We start from the raw sequence: 21794 nt of genomic DNA on the forward strand, positions 1-21794 counted from the left end.
TTCACAAATTTCTTGCTCAAGCAAAAGATACTTTAAGTAAAATCAGTTATTTACTAGTGTCCATGTCGTGTCCCTTCCCAGGACACGGGCTGATGCAGGCACTGCTATGTTTTCTGTATCCTGCTGGCTCCCCCATTAACCCGGGGTCTGGACCATGACTCTAGAGCCAGACCTACCAGCAGTGGGGGAAGGACAAAGGAGAGACATAGAATATGAGAATACAGCGGCTCCAGAGGCTGTCTTGGGCATTTTCTTTTGCTCAGGACTTGAGAAAGAAGAATGGTCCCGCAGATTAGGTTCCACTGCCCCATAAACTGTGGGGTTGAAGTAAAGTTGTAGGCAGGGGACTTCCCTGGTGGTCCAGTGGTTAAGGCTCCGCGCTTCCACTGCAGGGGGCACGGGTTCGATCCCTGGTCAGGGAACTAAGATCCCACATGCCGTGCGGCAGGGCCAAAAAAAAGTTATAGGCAGCAAGGTGGGGCCCTCATCTGTCTTATCTGTGGAATTTCCAGAGAGCACTAACCTTCCTTGCCTCTGCCTGGCACCCCACATTCCAGCTTCCCCAAAGTTCAACTCCTACCCCTTCCCAGACAGGTTTCCAAAGGGGAGGGGTTTTCTCCTCAGCTTAAGAGTTCACAGCTGTTTCTTCAGAGGTGGAGGCACTAGGCCCCTGGGCAGAGCACTTGGAGAGACACCTGCCTTCATGTTCCGGGGCTGGTCCCTCCCTCCCTACTCATCAGCCCGGTGTAACTCCGCACCACCCTTGTGGCTCTCCACCCTTTCAGATCAAGATGCTGTCGGATCGGAAACGGGAGCTGGAGCACCGTCTCAGTGCCACCTTAGAGGAGAATGACCTGCTCCAAGGGACTGTGGAGGAGCTACAGGACCGGGTGCTGATCCTGGAGAGGCAGGGCCATGACAAAGACCTCCAGGTACTGGGGCAGAGAAGCAATCACGTAGGACCAGGGTCAGATCAAAGGAGTGCTTAGCTGCCCAGCCAAAGGGAAAGGCTGGGAGGCCAGTGCCACCACCGGGGTCAGGAGTGGGTAAAGCTGAGGTCTCTCCTTGGGCCTGGTTATGGTTCTCCTCAGGCTCTGCTAACTGGGCTGGTCTTTCTCTGCCAAGAACAAGCGCATTGCTACCACAGGTCACCCTCCCAATTTGTTCTGAGCCACTGGCCCCAGGAGCAGTTTCACTGAGTTCTTTCTGGGCTGTTAACATGACTGGAACACCAGGAGTGCTGTTCTGCCTCCTGGGGTTTGTGAAACCTGCCGGAGATTTCAGAGGGAGCCTGTGACTCTGTGCTTGGCTCATAGTGCTCTCTGCTGCTGCTTCCCCAGGCTCATGCATTTAGTTGGCTGGCACTGAACAGAAACCAAGAAGCTGCCCACTGAACACAGCAAGACTTATATCCTGATTCTGCCAGTTGTTAACAAAGGCACAGGCTGACCCCTCTATGAGCCTAATTAGCCTCTTTTTCCTTCCTAAAGGAAATTGCTTCATGGCTATATTTGTACTTATTTGGGAACTGCCACCAGGCCTCAGCTGAATCCCAAAGCTCACACTTGACAGGAAACAACCCCCTAAACAACAAGATAATCACTCAGCCTCCCCAGAAATAGAGTGTAGCACCTGCTGCCGAGAAAGCTTTGCTGTGCTAGCCTAGGACCACTGGGACCAGTGGCTAAGAATGCGCTGCTTCCCCTTGGGCGTCCTCTGAGTGTGCCAGGGAGCGGAGTAGACTGCAACGGTGCCATTCGTGTGGAAGTGGTCAGCCAAGTATACTCGAGCGCCAGGTGTGTCCCCACCCAAAGACCAGGCCTCAGAAGGCCCCACTGGGCTCAGCAGTTGGCTGTTGAGGAAAGCCCTGGGTTGTGGGATAAGGAGGCCTCTTAGGCTAAGGTCACTTGACACCATCAGTTAAACGGCCATCTGAGTAATTAACCTCTTTAAGGGCAAATTAACAGTTTTTCTCTCTCCATGCTTTTATACCTTCAGCTCAGAACTTTGTATAAAGTGGGGCCTCAGTAAATGTTGAATAGAAAATGATGCTGGCTAAAGCAGTTTTCAAAATGGAAAGGAGTTTGCTCATATTTTAAGGTTGACGACGATAATAGCCATGAACATCTGTATGCCGCTTTACAGAGAACAGAGTGTTTTTGCATATATTCTAAAACTGAGGCTTAGAAAGATGAATCCTTTATCCTAAGAAGTGTAGTAAGTCCTTGGTAGAATCCATAAGAGGACCCTCCTACCTGCTTTACCTGGTGCTCAATGATAGCTTCCAGTGTATCACTTGGCCTCTGCAAGTCAGTGTTTCACCAGCATTTATTACCCCATCAAGCACTCTCCTGAGGGTTGCTGAGGTAGAGTATGGAGAGGAGAAGGAAAAGAAGTACAGAAAAATGGGAAAATGGCCCTGCCTAAAACAAACTTCTAGTCCAGCATGAATTCACCAATGAAAAGTCCTTATTTCGTATCAAGAATGGGAGACCTGGAGATGGGGAAGAGCCAGGACCAGTGTGGACCATGCAGTGCCTGGCTGGCACAGTGGGCTGTATGTTCTCTAGCAGCCAGAGTCCCCAGTCACACTATGTTCACATCCTCACCATCTGCACACTCGCTGTCTTCCAATTGGGCTTCTTCAAGAGTAAGAGCGTATCACTAGTGCAGGACCTACATCAAGTCAGGGAGTTCCCACCTTGATTTGGAAAATCTGCATTTATGGGCTGAAATCTCATCTTTCTGAACTATTTGTAATTTTTTTCCTTCTATTCATACAAAACTCTCCTTAAGGTGTTGCTAATTAGTTCTATTGATGAAATGGCCTGTACTGATACAGAAATAGAAATTTCAGCTCACTCAGGGAGTAGGTGAATGGTCCTAAATCACACTTGTAAAACGTAGAGCTAGTGGCCTTGGAATATATGTAATCCCATGATTTTAACCCTTTTCCTCAGACAAGGGATGAGAGGAAGGCTGAGCAGGCAGGGCAACAGGCCTGCCACACGCAGAGTAGCCCCCTTTAATCTGGTTCACTATGTAACTGGGCTTCTACTGTCAAACACAGATTTTTAAACCACTGATCAAATCCAACTCTGATTTTTTTTTTTCAGGCTGAGCAGTGATAAAAATTATTATTTATTGAGCACCCACTAAATTTAAAAATCAGGCATTTTGCTGAACTCTTAATACCCAGTAAAGGATTTGTCCCTCTGAGGGCAACTTAACTGCCCTATTTCATACCAAGCTGAGCATCTTATAAATGTGTGCATGGGCCTCGTCCCAATCAGTGGGTGGCTTTCATCAGCAGAGAATACAGGCCCCGCTTACTGTAGGGACCCAGGAAGCAAATGACCTGGAGTCTAGACCTCGCTCTGACTCTGGGTGTGTACCATTAGGGAAATCACTTAACATCACACCATCTCAGTTCCCGCAACGTAAAATGGGGAGAGTGCCCCCACTTCTGCCAACTTTAAGGGCATGAGTATTGTAAGCTTGAACTTAGTATATTCTCCAATCACAAGACGTTTGGTGTCTTCCTTGTTCATACATATAAATACATTTGGTTTCATCTTTGTTTTATAAAGGGTGATATTTCTTATGTTAGAGGGTTCTTATATTTAATAGACTCTTCCTTGCTTTGGTTTGGTTTTTCTGAGTTTGTCTGTGGATCAATTATTGACCAGAGAGGGGCAGACCTGTCCTGGTCTTTGTTCTTTTGCTGTTATAATTAATTAAGCACCTTTGAGTGGGCATGAGTAATTGAACTAATGTTGTCCAGTGACTAAGAACTTGTACTTGTCTGTGCTGAACTTCTCCTGCTGAGATGTATGTGGAGTTGTCTAGAAAATAATTGCAAAGGATTTTGTCAATTTAGTAAATGCCGTTTGTAATTGTGCCAGATGCTTCCTAGGCATATCTTTAAAAAAAAACAAAACCTAATTTCTTCTCTCTGAGTTTCCTCAAAACCAAGGCTGGAGGAGTTCCCACTGGACCAGCAGGTATTGCTGATCCACTGGAACCATGCAGAGCAGGCTTGCCAATTCCTTTTTCATTCTCCGAGCAGCCAGGCTCCAAACTGTTCCTAGTTAAGGCACATCCAGACCACTGGTGCCATTAGCAAATGCTCTCTGATACTGGACCAGCGGAAGGGAGGCTCCCAGGGCACCAAAAGGACTGGCTGCAGGCTCTGCAAGGCAGCTTGCCGCATTCATGAGAACAACAGAGCTCTGAGTTGCCCACTGCCCCTTGGTCTCTGCATCTCTGCAGGAGCCATAAGCCCACCTGGATGACAGTCTGGAAAAGATATACAGTGTTCACTCTTTTTAATGAACAGGGATGACCCAGAAATGCTGTTTTATAAAAGGATAAAATAATTAAATTTAAATCCCCAGAAGTTCTTCTCCCATCCTCACCCCCAAAAATATATTTTAAAAGGAGGGTGGGCAGTCCACAAATACAAGAGTAGGAAACATTGCTCCCGTGCACGTGTAGTATATGGACATGTGCATAGCAGTTAGCAAACAGATTGATTCTGCAGTGAGGGTCTGTTGTGCTAAAAGTAAGTGTAGTGATGGAGTATATTAGTAAGAATGTGGCATTTAGCAGCCACAGTAGAGTCTCCCCTTACATTCAGCAGTAACAACCTCACCAGGTAGCAGTGCCCTGTTTGGACTCCACAGGGAAGGAGCCACACAGAATGTAGAGAAGGGTGAAGTAGTGGCAACGAAAGAGAGGGAAGGAGCCCTGGCCCGTAGGTCATGATGCCTGCATTGCTGTCCCCTCTCTACCACTGGTGTCGCTCTCCTCCTCTGAGCTTCTCGTGCTATGTAAGGCCCTTCCCAGGCCTAGGGCCTTATCTGTAAACCGTGAGGTATGACACAAAGTAGGGAGAGACTGCTTTTCCCATGGGTTTGGGAACTCTTGGTATTACTGCCCAGATGTTATTCCAGATCCCACCCCTAGCTCCTTTCCAAATAACCCTTTTCCTCTTAATTTTGTCATTAAAGTACAACATGCACATAGTAAAGCATACAGATCATAAGTGGATAGACCGTTGAAGTTTTATATATACCTGTGTAAACACCACCCACGTCAAGACATAGCCCATTATCAGCACCCACAAGTCTTCCTCCTGCCCCCTCCCAGTCAATATGCTGCCACTTCCTCAAAAGCAAGCTTCTATTCTGACTTTCATCTCTTTTATCTCAATGAAGTTTTGGAACTTTTTATAAATAGAATCATACATTATATATTGTTTTGTGTCTGGTTTTTGCTGAACATCATGTCTAAGAAATTCATCCATGTTGTGGCATAGAGTAGCAGTATGTTCTTTTTTTCACTGCTGTGTAGTGTTCCAGCATGTGAATATATCCATTCTATCTTTATTGGTGTTTAGATTGTTTCCCATCTGTGGCTTTTATGAATAATGCTGCTGTGAACATCCTGTTTGTCTTTCATCTACATTTTCAGTCATTTATTACTGGGTCTGCACCTAAGAGTGGAACAGCTGGATCGTAGGAAGAACAGCTGGATCATAGAATAGTAGGACAGATCTGTATTTCACTCATTAGAAACTGCCAAACAGTTTTCCACAGTGGTGGTTCATCTTCCATTTCCACCAGAAATGAGAGTCCCAGTTATTTTACATCCTCATCAGAACTTGATATTATTATTCTGTTACTATTATTTATTTTGGCCATTCTGGTGAGAGTCTAATGGTGCCTTACTTTGTATGCCTGTATGTTTGCGTGTTTAACATTTTATTCTGGAGAATTTCAGATGAACTCAAAAACAGAATAATACAGTGACATCCCATGTAACCCATTGTCCAGCTCTACAAACCGTCCATTCCTGGCCAGTCCCGCCCTATCTTCATTACATCCATTTGCTCCCCTCTCATATTATTTTGAAGTAAATCCCAGAATTTTTATAATTTCATCTGTAAATAAAGAATACCTCTAAATAAGAACGTAAAAAAATATAACCACAGGACTAGTACACCTAGAAACTTCAGCAATATTTCCTTTAATATCTAATATCTAGTCAGTGTTCAAATTTTCAATTGTCTTATAAATGTCATTGTTTTTCACATTTTTCATTTGAATCAAGATATAAATTAAAATATGCCTACATGTGGCAGTTGGCTGATATGTTTCTTAAGTCTCTTTTAATCGGTAGTTTCCCCCTTTATCTTTCTTTTTTTTCTTGAGATTTATCTGTTGAAGAAACTGAGCTATTTGTCCTATAGAATTTCCCAAATCTGGATTTTGCTGACTGCATCCCCTTAACGTAGTCTAGCCAGTTCTTCCCTCCTCTGTATTTTTCTGTAAACTGGTAGCGGGATCTAAAAGCATGATTGGGTTCAGGGTCAGTTTTTCTGTTTGGGTTCAGCCCGCCTCACCACCGTTTGCTGTCTCTCTGAAAGCTGCATCAGAGCCAGCTGGAGCTCCAGGAGGTACGGCTCTCCTACCGACAGCTGCAGGTGAAGGTGGAGGAGCTCACCGAGGAGAGGAGTCTGCAGAGCTCTGCAGCCACCAGCACGTCCCTCCTGTCTGAAATAGAGCAGAGCATGGAGGCCGAGGAGCTGGAGCAGGAGAGAGAGCAGGTGCTGGCATCGCCACCGCTGTGGCACGTGAGGTTGCCCAGGGATCCTGGGGCAGACCCTGGCCTTCGAGAGCCCGTCGGCCATCCCTGTCACCCCGTGCCTGCTGTTTACCTTCAGCCTGGCAGGGGCCCGTGGTCTGCACTTGTGCGAGCCCCTAGGCCTGCTGGCTGGAGCTGTCACGAAGCAGTGCCTCTTAGGAAATGCTAGTTGACTAATATCAGCCTCATACCTCTTGTACTGACAGGGTTTTAGAACATTTGTGATCCATCCAATTAGCTTCTTTTCATACTACTCATAACCACTCATTCCCCCAATCATGCGCTGACTTCCATCAAAGTAACTGACTATATAAAGATGTGCTTTATGTGCAAATGGGAGGGGCTTGAGGACAGGGAAAATAAGAATTGGGACTCTGTATAGGTGTACTGGGCCCAGAATAAGTATCAGTATTTCTTGGGACAGGTGATTAAAAAAAAAAAAACTTTCCCTATAACTAGTATCTTGGATTCATACACTAGAAAAAGATGGCTGGTGGCAGTCTTCTCTAGAATCCATAATCAGGAATAATTCTTTGTGGGGCAGCTGAGACTGCAGCTCTGGGAAGCCTACTGCCAGGTTCGCTATCTCTGCTCACACCTTCGAGGAAATGACAGCGCTGACTCGGCCGTCTCCACGGACTCCTCAATGGATGAGTCTTCAGAAACGTCGTCTGCCAAGGATGTACCAGCAGGCAGCTTGCGCACTGCTCTAAGCGAGCTCAAGAGACTGATACAGAGCATTGTGGATGGCATGGAGCCCACGGTAAGAGGCCAAGCTGAGAGCTCTTTGCTCCACAGAACCTGGCCGGTGGGAGGTTGAAACCAAATGCAGAGGGTGAGGTTAACCCTAGAACTGGAACCTTATAACGTCTGCAAGAATTTCTTCTGAGCCCTCGTCTGAGAGCACTGAACCACCGGGGAGCAGGCAGAGGGCCCGATGCCGGGGATGGAAGACTCCAGAGTCCCTTCCTGCAGGCACAGGATGCAGAGGAGGCCTCCCTCCGTGTGGTTATGTGCAGGCCACGGGGGCCTCGAGTGCGAGGGCTTTCCTGGGAGGCTTTGACTGTAGAAATTTGCATCCCGGTAAAAACTGCAAGTTACTTTTCTGTAGCCCCTCGGTCCTGGTGGTGGAGTTAGCTGTGAACAGGCAAACTTAAAAGATCTGAAGCTTCTCTGCTCGAAGGCTAGAAGTGAGCACAGAAAGTTGGGACGATCAACAACAAGGGCCTTTTAGAATTCCAGACGTGGCTCCTCTTGTGGAGGAGAGGAACATTCCCACAGGCTTCCCAGGCACACGGGTATTTCTTCCAGCTTCATGTCAGATTTCTGCCAGACTTACTCTCCATTCACCACCCCAGCTCTCGGGTTGTTGTTTTTCTTCAGGTTTCCTCATCCTACAGAATGGTTGCATCTCTCTACCCATATGAGGTGAAGTAAGGTGAAAGGGTGGTTGTCCTTACCTGAACATGCTGTGTTGATTTGTGGAACGTACTGTAGTGTGGATGGCCGGGTCAGTGTGGGAAAGGGAGCTGTCAGAGTGAGGTGTGCTGTTGGCTCCACACAATTTCCCTTCCCCGAAACCTGAAACAAAATAAATGTCTAGTTATTGTTTGTACATTGAAATTGAGCAAAAGAATCCCTCTTCTAACCCTCTATTTCTTCCCTCTTCTGCCTCTCTTTTTTTCCTTTCTCCCCCTCTCCTCCTCATCCCCCCTACTATCTTGTGCTTCCCCAAACCGAACCATCTCTCTGCTCCCCTCCCCATTGCTCCCCTTTCCTCTTTTATCTCTCCCTTCTGCATCTCTCCCACTAACCATCTCTCCACTCCCCTCCACTCTCACCACCTCTCTGGTTGGCCGGCTCTCTCTCTTTTGCTGTCAGAGCTCCCGGAGAATTGATGATGACTCCTTAGAAGAACAAATAAGGCAGACCAGTGAGGATTCGAGAGCCCTAAGGGAACTCATGGAGGGAGAGAGGGGTAAACTGAGGCAAAGCCTAGAAGAGCTGCAGCGGCTCCACAGTCAGGTGAGCACCCCCATCCTCAGCCCAGCGCAGGATGTGCATGTGTCCCCAGCTCCCTCAGGACCCCTGTGAGTTTCCCTCTCCCACGTCTCTTTGAGAAGCAGCTCTCCTCTGACAGATCCTCAGGGGCGGTGACCTAAAGTTGAGGTGAACTGGGTGTCTTCAAGAAAAGAAGCCTGGGACTTCCCTGGTGGTCCAGTGGTTAAGACTCCGCACTCCCACTGCAGGGGGCCCGGGTTCGATCCCTGGTCAGCGAACTAAGATCCTACATCCTGCGTGGCCACGAAGAAGACAGTCCTCTGGTTTAGGACAAAGTGAAATTGTCAGGGATAAGAATAGCTTGACCCTCCATTTCCTCCAGCGACACACTGCCCTCTACAGAGCCCAGATAATTGGGTGGATTCTGACAGTTTAAAGTGCCATAGCTCCCAGGATGCTTATGGATGGTTTTCCAGCAGCTTCTGAGCAGGGAAGTTTGCAAACCGAGGAACAATTGATCTTTGCAGGCCTGTTCTCCCTTTGTAAGTGCCGTCACCTCTGCCAGCCTGTTTTTCAGCTTTAGAGGCACTTGCTGCTCTCAGTGTTACTCTCCTGTTTGATCATGATCTCATCTCTTAAGAACACTGGAGAAGGACATCTATATTCTGATCTGAAAAGTTTTAAAGGGCTTAGGAGCAGCCCCACCCAAAAAGGAGCTTCTAAAATCTATCCTAGGAGATAAATAAACGCTCTTCCCTTTGACTGGGGTCACGTGTGGAGGTTCTGTCCCACTTGTGGGGGACACCAGACAGGTACCACTTTAAACCCTGCCCCCTTCTTTCGTTGTCCAAAGCTAGTCATCCCTTCCTGCTACAGGAAGAGGTTGCTGAGAGATGGAATTTAAGCCTGGCTTTCACTTCAGTCAGTATTTCTTAAATTTAAAGGAACTTACAGAAATAAACTCCTGCCTTTTTTGGGTTGTACCCATTAGACTTTCTAGTATTATTCCCTTGGAAGATATTGCACCCCCAGCCATTACTGTTCTCTTTTTCTTGTGAGTGACCAGATAAGGAGGACAGGAAGATGCTCCTGAAAGCTGTATTTTGTTCCTGGCCAACCCCTGGGAAGTAGGGTTGGGCAGCCAAAGACATTCTTTTGCCTAAAACCTAAGACCCTCAGGTGGTCGTTCCTTTTGCTGGGGGGGCGGGGGGGGGGGGGAGTGTCAGACCTTCCAAACTCGAAGAATAAAATGCAAGAGAAAGCAGATATAAAAGTTCTTTGGATTAATAAAAGTCGCTTTGTTGCTTCTCTGAATTAGAAAACTAGAAACCCGAGAGGGCATTATTTGGTTCAGAAACATTAGCAAGGTGGAGGTTGCTGAGAGTCTGCTGTGGAACTATTTAGGAGGCCATCTCTACCAGGGAATTTTCCTTAAAAGTTCAACTGATAACTGGTTTAGGTCAATTCCTGTGGATTCCCTTTCAAAAAAACCTCATCAAGCAGATGGTTACGCTTGGTCCCAAATAGGATATAGAATTGGGCCTCTGCCAGGGGTCATCTCTTCCTTAGTCAAAGCTGCAAACCTCTCAGCCAAGCCGTCCCTTGGGAGTAACATTGACCTCCCAGGGCAGTGGATGGGATGCGGGTTGAGTTGCCGGGACAGTGGAAATGGCAGCCATCATGGCGGGCAGAGGTGCCTAGTGCAGTTAGCTCAGCGCATGCCTGTGCTGCCCTAGACCCCGAGAGGCGCAGGGTGGATGTGATAAGGCCCCTGCACTCCAGGGCCTCTCGCTATCATGAAGGGAGTCGGGCCAATTTTGTACCCTTTGGGGAGGAGGGCCCAGACAAGGTGGCGTGTGACCGAGTTTCCAACAAACAGATCCTAGACCAAGGTCTGCCCTCGCCCATGATCCAGCCTCCACTCCCACTGCTTTCTTGCTGCTTTCTTTTCTCTCCTGGAAACTAGGCCAGAGGTAAAAGGTATGGGGGCCTGGAAGGTGAAGTGCCGGCAGTACCGCACCCCCTCAGAGGCCTACCCAAATTTTAAAATAAAAGAGAGCCCAGGTTTAATTTAATTGATAATTACTTGTTTGAGGCAGAAACCCATAGCCAGACCTGAAGACTTGCCCCCTGGCCCTCGTGATGGCCGTGGAGAGCTCCCTGCCCACCCACTCAGCCTTTTCTCCCCCATCCCTGCAGCTCTCCAGTGAGCGCTGACCGTGGGGTCTGGAGCTGCTGCCGGGAGCCAGGGAGGACCTGCAGAGCAATATGAAAAGTTGTTATTCTTGGCTCCTCAGCCAATTCCCAGGCCAATAAACCAGGTCGTGGGAGGCACAGTAAGAAACACAGTCCCCAACCCGGTCATTTGGCTCCTTTATGCTTGACTGAAGCACATGCCAGTTACTGCAGGGACATGAAAACTCTGGGGAGTGTGTGCTGGGAGCAGTTGAGGCCCTTACTAATGAGATCTCGGTGACCCCTCCTCTAAAATCTCAGCAGGTTCTCTCTCCTCCATCCTCCTAGCCACTGTCCCATTTCAGACCTTCATTCTTTCACACCCTGCCTTTGGTCCTCACTTCCCAGCTGATTGCCTTCCCCCAGCCCAGTCACCCTCCATATGATATGGATCCATCTTTCTGAAGCACAACTTGAACGTGGGACACCGCTTGCACGTTCTAGATTGACTTCCCATCGTCGAGTAATGGGAAGCCTCCAGCCCTCTTGGCACCACGGTCTGGCTGCATCCAGCCATCCAGCCTCCATTCCTGTTGTTTCCATCTCACCTCCTTAGCTTTAGCAGAATTGAATGTAGGCTACAGACGGGCGTGGCACAGGCTGCCCTTGTGTTCCCACATCTGGGTCTTTTCTCTGCCTGGAAGACTCACCCTCCCAGTCCAGCCTTAGACCCCACGCAAGAACAAGCTCAAGGTCTGACGTACTTTTGTCTTCTCCTAAAGCATCTAGTGCAGCACCTTTCTTAGAGCAGGCATGCAAATGATTGTCAGCCCTGGATATATGACTTCAGGATGTTTCCTTTGATGCTATTCAATCTCGAGGACACCCACCTTAATGGGGAAAAGTGGATTTAGGGGTGGCTGTAACGTAAGTCAGCAGATAAACAAGCCCAGTGGGTCCTCATGACAGCTGTCAGCTGGAAGGTCTATATGGGGGGAGGAGGGGGAGGCACTTACACCCTGAGCGGGGCCCTGATATTATTTATTTTGTTTGATCCTCACAACAACTTGATGGTGGGGAATAGTTCTTTTTATCCCTGCTTTTTATGGAACTTATGTGCAGCTCAGAGAGGATAAGTCCTTTGCCACTCCTAAGCAGGCAGTCTCTACCTTGATCAGGTTTTCCAGGCCAAAGCAAAAAGTTCTTGTGGAGTTTTGTCTGGAGCATATTAAATGTTGGCATTTCCTGCCTAGCATGTAGTTCTGTCACTCAGCTGGCAGAACACCTGGCTGGCCCACAGCTGGCCTGAGGCCACGTCAGGGCTCATTTGGTCTGAGGAGGGCTGGCTGTTTCTGCCAGGAGCTTTCTGGGTCTCGAGTTCTGGGCTACCAGGCTGCGGAACCTGCTAAGAATAGGGTGAGGCTGGGCTTCTCACCTGTTGCCTCATCTGCCTCAAGGCTCATTGCACCTGCACGCCCTGGCCTGTGCAGTTGCCCAGCCCGTTCTTCCCTAAGGCTTCTCACCCTGCTCACTGGAGCTGTCCCTACCATGAAAGCACAGAGCACCAGGTCCTGACATTCCCTACCACGCACCTGAGAGTACAAAATCCATTGCCCATAGCGACAACAAATCGTCCCGTATCCCTCTTCATTACTGGGTGTCCTGTGATTTGCTCCTCAGTGGCTGCTACCCCAGGAGCTGACAACTGTGTTGCCTCAGCTTGGGGGTTCCAAAGTACCTCCAGGGAAACTTGCTCTTCAGCCTTAGTCCTGGGGCCTTTGCTCAGCTTCATTGTCTAAAGATGATTAGACCTGGGCCTTGAAGAGCAGAGGAATGTACAGAAGGTGATGTCTGTCCCCTTCTGGGAGGGACAGACCTGTCTGGATGGATCTTCCCTTGGAAATATGTAAAAGTATGTGTAATATTTAATAAGAAGGCAGGGTCAGGCATCCTGACTCTAGTCTGATCCTATCAACTGAGAAGAAGGGCTCCCCGCCTTCCATTCATTCAACAAATATTTATTGAAAGCTCTACCAGGCAGGGTTTCTGGTTGCAGACAACTGAAACTCGCTCTGCGTAACTTAAGCAGAAAGAGAATATATTGGAATTAAATCTGAAATCTTACAGAATCAACAGGAAGGCTGGAGAACTGAGCTCCAAAACAGGAAGCCATGGGGAGTGGGGCAACAAATCCATTTGTTGTCCATGTACTAATTTCCCACTGGCCGATGGCTTTGCTGTACCCTCAAGAGCTGCAGCCCCAGGTGGGCTGAGCTCTTCCCTGGCCACTGAGATCCAGCCTAGCATGAGGCCTCCTCTCTCCTGGAGCAGAGGGCAGCAGGAAGTCACCAGCCTGCCCTGCACATAGGCCCTGGGCCTGCCTGGGCCTTGTTCTTTCCTCCCTCTTGGAGGGAAACACCCCAGGCCAGCAGCAGTGGTATCATCACGTTTATCCCCTTCATCTCCCGTTAGGTGACACTGCTGAGTGTGGAGATGACTGCGTTGAAGGAGGAGAGAGACCGACTCAGAATGACATCTGAGGACAAGGAACCAAAGGAGCAGCTTCAGAAGGCCATCAGGGACCGGGATGAGGCCATCGCAAAGTGAGTGGGCACCACTTGTTTAACTGAAAGTAACATGAGTATGTGCTCAATTTTAAAAGTTAAATCATACAGAAGAATACAAAACTGAAAGTGAGAGTTTCCCCACTACCCGCCCTCACTCCCAATCCCATTCTTCTTCACAGACAGACACTACTGTTAAAAGTCAGGTATGCGTTTTTTGCAGCTTTTTTCCGTATGCATATACAGGTGTACAATATAGTTTTTGCAGATTTCTTTAAAAACATCAGTGAGATGATGCTCCACATGTCTTGTTTTTTTGTTTCCACTTATATCTTAGCTTTCCAATATCATTATATATATCTACCTCAACTTTTTAATTTTTAGGTTAGTTTTTTGGTTGTTTTTGTTTGTTTTATTTATCATTATAGACATTTTCAAGCATACGCAGAAGTGAAAAACATAAGATGAATTCCGACCTACGTACTTCTGAGTTTCAACACTAACCAGCATATGGCCAGTGTTGTTTCATCTATAGCCACCCACTTCTTCCACCTCCCCTCTGGACCACGTTAAGGCAGATCACAAGACATCGTATCATCTCATCCATAAACACTTTCACATAAATCTCTATCAGAAAAAGACTCTTTGTAAAACACACACCAGAATTATCACACGTAAAAAAAGCTTAAAACAATTTCTTAATATCATCTAGTATCCAGTGTTCAAATTTCCCCAGTTGTCCCATAAATGTCTTTTTAAAAAAATATTTATTTGGCTGTGCCGGGTCTTAGCTGTGGCACTAGGGATCTTCGTTGCCATGTGTGGGATCTTCAGTTGCGGCATGTGGGATCTTTAGTTGCAGCATGTGGGATCTAGTTCCCTGACCCGGGATCGACTCCAGGCCCCCTGCATTGGGAGCATGGAGTCTTACTTAGCCACTGGACCACTAGGGAAGTCCCATAAATGTCTTTTTATAATTGATAAGTATCAGACTCCAAAGTCCACATACTCTGTTTACTTGTTATGTCCCAAAAGTCTGTAACACTTCCCCTTCCATTTTTTTTTCCAATTTGCATTTATTGAAGAAACTGGATCTTTTATCTCATAGTTTTTCTGCATTCTAAGTTCGATTGCATCCCCAGAGTGTCATTTAACATTTTTCTCTGTCCTTTATATTTGTAGTAAACTGGGTCATTTTTTTTTTTTTTTAATTTATTTATTTATTTTTGGCTGTGCTGGGTCTTCGGTTCGTGCGAGGGCTTTCTCCAGTTGCGGCAAGTGGGGGCCACTCTTCATCGCGGTGCGGGGACCGCTCTTCATCGCGATGCGCGGGCCTTTCACTATCGCGGCCCCTCCCGTTGCGGGGCACAGGCTCCAGACGCGCAGGCTCAGTAGCCGTGGCTCACGGGCCCAGCCGCTCCACGGCATGTGGGATCTTCCCAGACCAGGGCTCGAACCCGTGTCCCCTGCATTAGCAGGCAGATTCTCAACCACTGCGCCACCAGGGAAGCCCCATTTTTTTTTTTAACATTGTAATTTCACTGTTTCTTTTTGTTTTTATTTATTTTTGGCTGTGGTGGGTCTTTGTTGCTGCACGTGGGCTTTCTCTAGTTGCGGCGAGCGGGGGCTGCTCTTTGTTGCAGTGCACGGGCTTCTCATTGCAGTGGCTTCTCTTGTTGCAGAGCACGGGCTCTAGGCACATGGGCTTCAGTAGTTGTGGCTCTCGAGATCTAGAGCGCAGACTCAGTAGTTGTAGCGCACGGGCTTAATTGCTCCACGGCATGTGGGATCTTCCCAGACCGGGGCTCGAACCCATGTCCCCTGTATTGGCAGGCGGATTCTTAACCACTGCACCACCAGGGAAGTCCCTGGGTCATTTTTAAATAATGTTTTGGGCTTTCTCTGGCAGAGAAGAAATGCATAAATGCATTCTTTTACATTCAAAATATGTGGCGGTACATAGGCAAAAAACATTTACATATTCCCCATTCCCCTGAAAATTATTTATCACACACTCAATCTGCCGTATACGCTGTGTGTGAGGAGATAAAAGGTACTAAAAATGCGCCTGCTTTGGGGGCTTTACAATACATTAATAACAACATTTGTGCATCACTTTACTACTTACAAAACACTTCATCCTTTCATCATCCCAGCCACAGCAAGAAGTAAAACTTTTTAATCCCAGTTTTACAGATGAGGAAATTTCCCCGTGATCACAGCCAGCGCTGATCACTGGCCTCCACCTCAGGTCTCTGACTCCTGTTCCACATCCTTTCTCCTTACCTCAAGGCTGCTTGTCAGGAAGCTAAAGCGAGGTTATTTAAAACAATTTGTAGAGGCTTTCCTGGTGGCGCAGTGGTTGAGAATCTGCCTGCCAGTGCAGGGGACACGGGTTCGAGCCCTGGTCTGGGAAGATCCCACATACCGCGGAGCAACTAGGCCCGTGAGCCACAATTACTGAGCCTGCGCGTCTGGAGCCTGTGCTCCGCAACAAGAGAGGCCGCGATAGTGAGAGGCTCGCACGCCGCGGTGAAGAGTGGCCCCCACTTGCCGCAGCTGGAGAAAGCCCTCGCACAGAAACAAAGACCCAACACGGCAATCAATCAATCAATCAATCAATCAATCAATAAGATGCATTTCAAATTGTCGTAAAAAAAAAAACAATTTGTAAATAGATACTATTTGCCTTTTTAAAAAGTAATATGACACGTTTTAATTTCTGACTTTAAAATTCACACCTTCCCACTTCTCGCTTCCATATACAATTGTGTCCCCTCCCCTCCCTTCTGTTCTCTTTAATCATTTCCATCATCTCCGTTTCATAGTTTTACCTTTGGGTCCCCTTGTCTATCTGGTCAGAATCTCATATCAGGTTGTCTTTCAACCTCCAGTTCATTTTGGAATTATCCTTAGTGAGGCTCACAAACCTGTGTTATCTTTGCCATTCCTGGTGGATTTAGTTACTGAATACTTGAATAGCAGTGTGGTATTTTGGAGTGAGACCGTACTTTTATGAATAACAAAGGGTGAGATTGTGCCAAACAATTAGGGAATAAAATGGTAAAATTAGGGTACTAATTGTAGAAGCCCAATGGGAATAAAAAGCAGAATAAGTTAGAAGTAGAGTCTAGTTGGTCACCTTCTCTCAGCTAGACAAGCGGAGGAGAGCTGACCATCAAGCTCTGACCATACTCTGTCATCAGCATGGGAGGTGGGAGATACAGCCAGAGAAAGTGCCAGGGTGCAGGAGAGCAGAAAGAGCAGTTGTCCAGTCCTCTCCCTTAAAATAAGTGCACCTAGCTCTGACACCTGGGTGACAGGAAATCACCAAATCTCCATGAACCTTGAAATGCATGTCCTTTCCTGCTGCCAAAGGAGGCCCCCAGTTAACCTCCTGGGGTCTGACTGAGCAGATTTGCACACTCTCCTCCCTGAGTAGGGAGAATTCTGGACCTGTTCTTCCTGGACCCTGTAAAACAGGGCTGGTCCTTAGGGAGGGTGTTAGATCACTCCAGGATAGTTCTTTTTCTGTCCCTTAGAAATGAAATTCTGGGTATACAAAAATTCAGACAAGAGACCTAAAGAATCATTCAGTGTGGCGGAATCACACATTTGTATAGGACCATAAGAATTTTACAAGATCCTTTCATATACATCATCTCTGATCCTGGCTGCGCTTTAGTATCATCTGGGGAAGCCTCCCCCTGCCAGAGTCCTCTCCAGAGCAATTCAATCTGAATCTCTGAGTTTGGGGCAACTTCTTAAAAGCTTCCCCTTACGCCCACCCCATTATTCTAATGTGCAGACAGGGGTGAGAACCCCCCAAGGAAAATAACTTCCCTCTCTTCACTGGACAGCAACAACCTTAAGGTGTTCCTTATCCTGTACAATAGGTGAGTTTCAGAAAAGTTAAGTAACAGTTTTATCTCCTTGCAAGTGAAAGGTCCTCAGTGAAAAAAATCCGGGGCTAGCAGTCTGCCGTACAAAAACAAAAAGGAGTCAGTTGCTAGTGGTTTCATTTAAATAAGGAATTCTTCTAGCCCTTTGAAATATTCTTTTTTAAAACTGATTAGGGACTTCCCTGGTGGTCCAGTGGGTAAGACTCCGTGCTCCCAATGCAGGGGGCCCGGGTTGGATCCCTGGTCGTGGGAACTAGATCCTGCATGCATGCATGCTGCAACTAAGAGCCTGCATGAGGCAACTGGGACCCGGTGCAGCCAAAATAAATAAATAAAGTATTTAAAAGAAAAAAAAGACACATTTAAAAAAAATAAAAGTAGGAAATGCCTCTGAAATAAAAATATTTTTTTTTTAAACTGATGAATGTATTGATCAGGGACTTCTGCAGCATTGCTTTCCTTGCCTGGGGTTTCCCATGAACGAGAAGCATCAAGATTCCCTAGTGAGCAAACGTTCCGGAGGGTGCAGTCCAAGGCTGTGACACCTAGGTCCGCAAGGTGGGCCCAGCTCAGGGGGCTTTCAGGAAGGAAGGGGACCCCTCGATGCCTGGCGGGCCGCAGTTGCTGCTGGACCTCTGCCCCTCCGCCAGCAGCATTACTCAGCACATTCTGGGGTCTTCAGGCTGTTCGTGGCGACACCTGCAGGGAGACGCCTGTAAGCTCAAGAGGCTGCCCTGCCGCGGGGCGCTAGGGGTTTGCGTTGACGTTCCAGGAGCGGGGCGTCCATGACAACCCGCGCCTCGCAAGGATTTCCGCAGTTTGCGGCCAGCCAATGGCAGTGGGCGTGACGGGAGCAGCGTGCGGCATTTGAGATGCCGGAGCTGATTGGACAGGCTCAGCTCCTGTCCCCACAGCTGCAGTGCGGGTGGGCGGAGCTGGTGTGAGAGGTCTGGAGTGGCTTCTCTAGGAAGGGTAGGCGGGGAGCCGTTCTGGGACCTTGGAGTGTTGGGGGAGGTGACCGATTGCTCGGTGGACTTGAGGCCAGAGAGGAAGTGCTGGTCGCGTGGTGGCCCGAGCGGATTACCCCAACTGCTCTGCCTTCCGGCCGCGCTTAGCTTTGATGTGAGCTGGGCAGCTTCTGCGGTGGGTCCTCTCAAGGCCATGCACATTGGTCGCTGGCCCTGTGCGACGAGGAGTTTTGTTAGTTTTGCCCTTTTGAATGTGAAGGGTAACGGTTGATGGGCTTCCCTGGTGGCACAGTGGTTAAGAATCCACCTGCCAATGCAGGGAACACGGGTTCGAGCCCTGGTCTGGGAAGATCCCACATCGCGGAGCAACTAAGCCCGTGTGCCACAGCTATTGAGCCTGCGCTCTAGAGCCCACGAGCCATAACTACTGAGCCAGTTCACCTAGAGCCGGTGCTCTGCAACAAGAGAAGCCACCGCAATGCGAAGCCGGCGCGCCACAACGAAGAGTAGCCCCCACTCGCCGCAACTAGAGAAAGCCCGCGCACAGCAACAAAGACCCAACGCAGCCAAATAAATAAATAAATTTATTTTTTTAAAAAAAAGGTAACGGTTGATGAAGATAAGGGCTAAATGCTCATTTTGGCAGCTGGGCAACCAGTGCCACCTAGCAGAAGCTGCCCAGCTAGTCTCTTGCATTTTTTATTCCCATTCCCCGGCTCCCCAAAAATTGTCCTTTGCGTTGAACAACCATGATTTAGGAATGTTGGGGAAGGTGAACAAAATAATATGTAAAACATATCAAAATGTGAAAATACAAAATGCAAAAGTGTGGGAGCAATTACCCATCAATGATCCTCATCCAGAGATAACCAAGTAGACATTTTTGTGTATGACCTTCGAATACACACAGGCAATTTTTCTTTTACAAAGCTTGTATCATATGTGACCTTGTTTCTTGTTTTTTTTCTCCGCCCAGCATGCATCAGGAGTATTGCCCCACTGTCAGTAAATATTCAATGTCGTGGTTGTTACTGGTGATTGTATTCCATCATATAATTTACCCTAATTGTTGGCTACAACGATTAGCTAAGCTGTGATGATCACCACTGTGTGGCTGCCTTTGCACACACCCTTAAAGGGGGATTGCTAGTGAAAAGGAGAGCACTAGGAGGTTAAGTCCAACTTCCAAGGGGACTGGCCTTTTGGGGGAAAAATTAGCAGTTCCTTAGTGCTGTGAGGCCTTTGATCTCTGGGTTCCAGTCCTGATTTAAGTATCATTCTTTTTTAATCACTTCTTGTTTGAGATGGGATAACAAATTATTCTTTCACCTACAGGTTGGTTATGAAAATTGAGAAAATGTATATGAGAGCATATTGCAAAACTTTCCAACCCTCCACAAGTAACATCATAGTTACTGTTACAGTTACTGTTTGTTGTGAGTTTGAGGTCAGAGGCTGTTTCCTCATCCTGAGGACTCCAGGTGCCCCAGGCAAAGAACCTGATGCCTCTAGCACAAGGTGTCCACGCTCACCCTGGCTTGTCTGTTTTCAGGAAGAACGCTGTGGAGCTGGAACTCGCCAAGTGCAAGATGGACATGATGTCTCTGAACAGCCAGCTACTGGATGCCATTCAGCAGAAACTGAACCTCTCACAGCAGCTTGAGGCTTGGCAGGTAAGGGAGAGTCTCTGAACCCAGGCTGAGTGTAAGAATGAGAGCTTGTTACTGGAGGGTCCCATGCATGTGGGGTGAGCAGTAATCCCAGTCTTCACCTGCTGAAATTCAGGGCTCGCGGTCCCCCAGTCCCTGGGGAAGAATGCCTAAAGGAAGATGCTCTCGAGAGCAAGGAACCCCAGGCTGTGCCGACCTCTAGGCTCGGAGCAGGGGCCTCCTTCAGCTAGTCGTCCTGGCTTTGTTTAAATTACCCAGAAAGAAACGGCCGTTAACGTGGAGGGCCCAGGAAGCCCTATATGACTGACTGAAAATTCACAACTGGATGTTTGTAGTTCAGCCATCCTTGGGTTGCCAGCAGCTGATGCTCTTCCCTTTCTCAAAGGCCAGCTTCCTTTTTTCCAAAGAGCACTGTCCTGGCACAGGTCTGGGGAAAATGAGTCAGTGTGTCCGTCTCTAGGACCACAGTTGTCAGAGTCCAGTCAGCCTACCCTGCCCCAGGCCCAGTGTGGCTGCCCACTGGGCCAGGGCCATACTTGCTTTTTGTTAATGAGGTTAGGGTAGTACGATTTCAGGATGTGGGTGTAACCATTCTTGTTTCTCCCCAAGAAATCCTAACCAGATAGATGAAAAGTCCCCTGCGGCTTTCCCAGGCAAGCCCCACATGGAGGGCAGGTTAGAAGCGACTGTTCCTCCACGGCCCTGCCGGGCTGGCCACAGGAGCACCGGCTTCCCCGCTAGAGAGCTGCTCCCTGGCTCCCTGCCTTCTGCCCCAAAGCCAGCTGCTGTTTCCTGGCTCACCGCCCCTGTTCTTCTCTCTTTTCTCTCGGCTACAGTTTGCTTCCTCAGGGCTTTTTACTATCTGGCTCCTTTGGTTTCTGATCTAGTGGCCTTTCTCAGTTCCCGTATCAACAGCTTTAGTTGTACACCCCTCCTGCCTTTGAGGTGAGATTGAGCCCTCATCCCCCCACCCTCTTCCCTGCCACCATCGCAGTCCTGCCCCTGCCGCCTCCCTTGTGGTCCACCGTGTTGTGTGTCGGTGCCGGCGTCATCTCCGTACAGCGTGCCATGCCATCGATCGAGCCCCGGCCTCCCTCCTCCTTCCACTGTCACATCTGGTGAGCGCGGCAGCTGGTGGCCCAGTACTGACAGGCTGACCCGTCTGACCCTGGTTTCTTGGTTCCACCTCCTCATAAATGGGTTGTTTATAGAAGTAACGGCCGGCATGGAATTATGAGCAGCTCATGCATGTGTGTGTACGAAGTTTTGAATTGATATATTTCACGGAATTATCTTGATAAATCTTAAAGTATAAAAAAACTGCAGTTTGCAATGTACCAGAAAAAACACTGGCAGCTTTGAAAGGGTTTCTTTCTGAAGGACCCCATGACATTCCTAAGGTTGCACTTAACAACATAGATTTTTATGGAGCACTTCCCAAGTACAGGGCACTGTGCTGAGGATTTGACATGGGGACCTTCAAAGTAGGGACTATATCTTATTTTTGTGAGGAGGAGAGGTGTAGGTAGAAAGTTGAATATGAAGAAGGGAGGGGAGGAAGGCAGGAGAGCAGGACGTGAGCAAGGGGTCCACACCCGCCGCCACCTGGTGACATGGTCAGGAAAGTCCCTTTGTTTCACACTGAAACTTGCAAAGACATTTGAGTGACTGGTGAGAGCTTAGGTGGGTGTGTAGGAGTGGTGGACAAGCTGGTCAAGCTGGTCAAGCTGCGAGAGGGGCCCAGCCAGCCCACTTCCTGTGCTCAGCAAGTGAGCAGCTGCTCTGGGCCGCTGAGGTCATCTGCCCCGACCTCAGGAAACGCCCAGCCCGACAGCAGGCCTCACAGTCCTGTGCACGAACAGACAC

At 48.2% G+C, this 21794-nt stretch overlaps 1 protein-coding gene across 2 annotated transcripts in view; it reads left to right on the plus strand.

The window, feature by feature from the left end:
* The window catches only part of BICDL1 (BICD family like cargo adaptor 1), a 96567-nt gene that overhangs the window by 72161 nt on the left and 2612 nt on the right, over window positions 1-21794 (plus strand). The window contains exons 4-9 of one of the 2 annotated variants that reach the window (XM_059895063.1): window positions 786-932; window positions 6431-6610; window positions 7193-7411; window positions 8530-8673; window positions 13297-13427; window positions 19811-19931. In XM_059895063.1, coding sequence (XP_059751046.1) covers window positions 786-932; window positions 6431-6610; window positions 7193-7411; window positions 8530-8673; window positions 13297-13427; window positions 19811-19931 — 942 coding nt within the window. The remainder of the gene's footprint in view (window positions 1-785; window positions 933-6430; window positions 6611-7192; window positions 7412-8529; window positions 8674-13296; window positions 13428-19810; window positions 19932-21794) is intronic. The other variant, XM_059895064.1, reaches the window with a different exon arrangement.

The sequence above is a fragment of the Balaenoptera ricei genome, chromosome 14 (genome assembly GCF_028023285.1).
Source record: "Balaenoptera ricei isolate mBalRic1 chromosome 14, mBalRic1.hap2, whole genome shotgun sequence".
Lineage (NCBI taxonomy): Eukaryota > Metazoa > Chordata > Mammalia > Artiodactyla > Balaenopteridae > Balaenoptera > Balaenoptera ricei.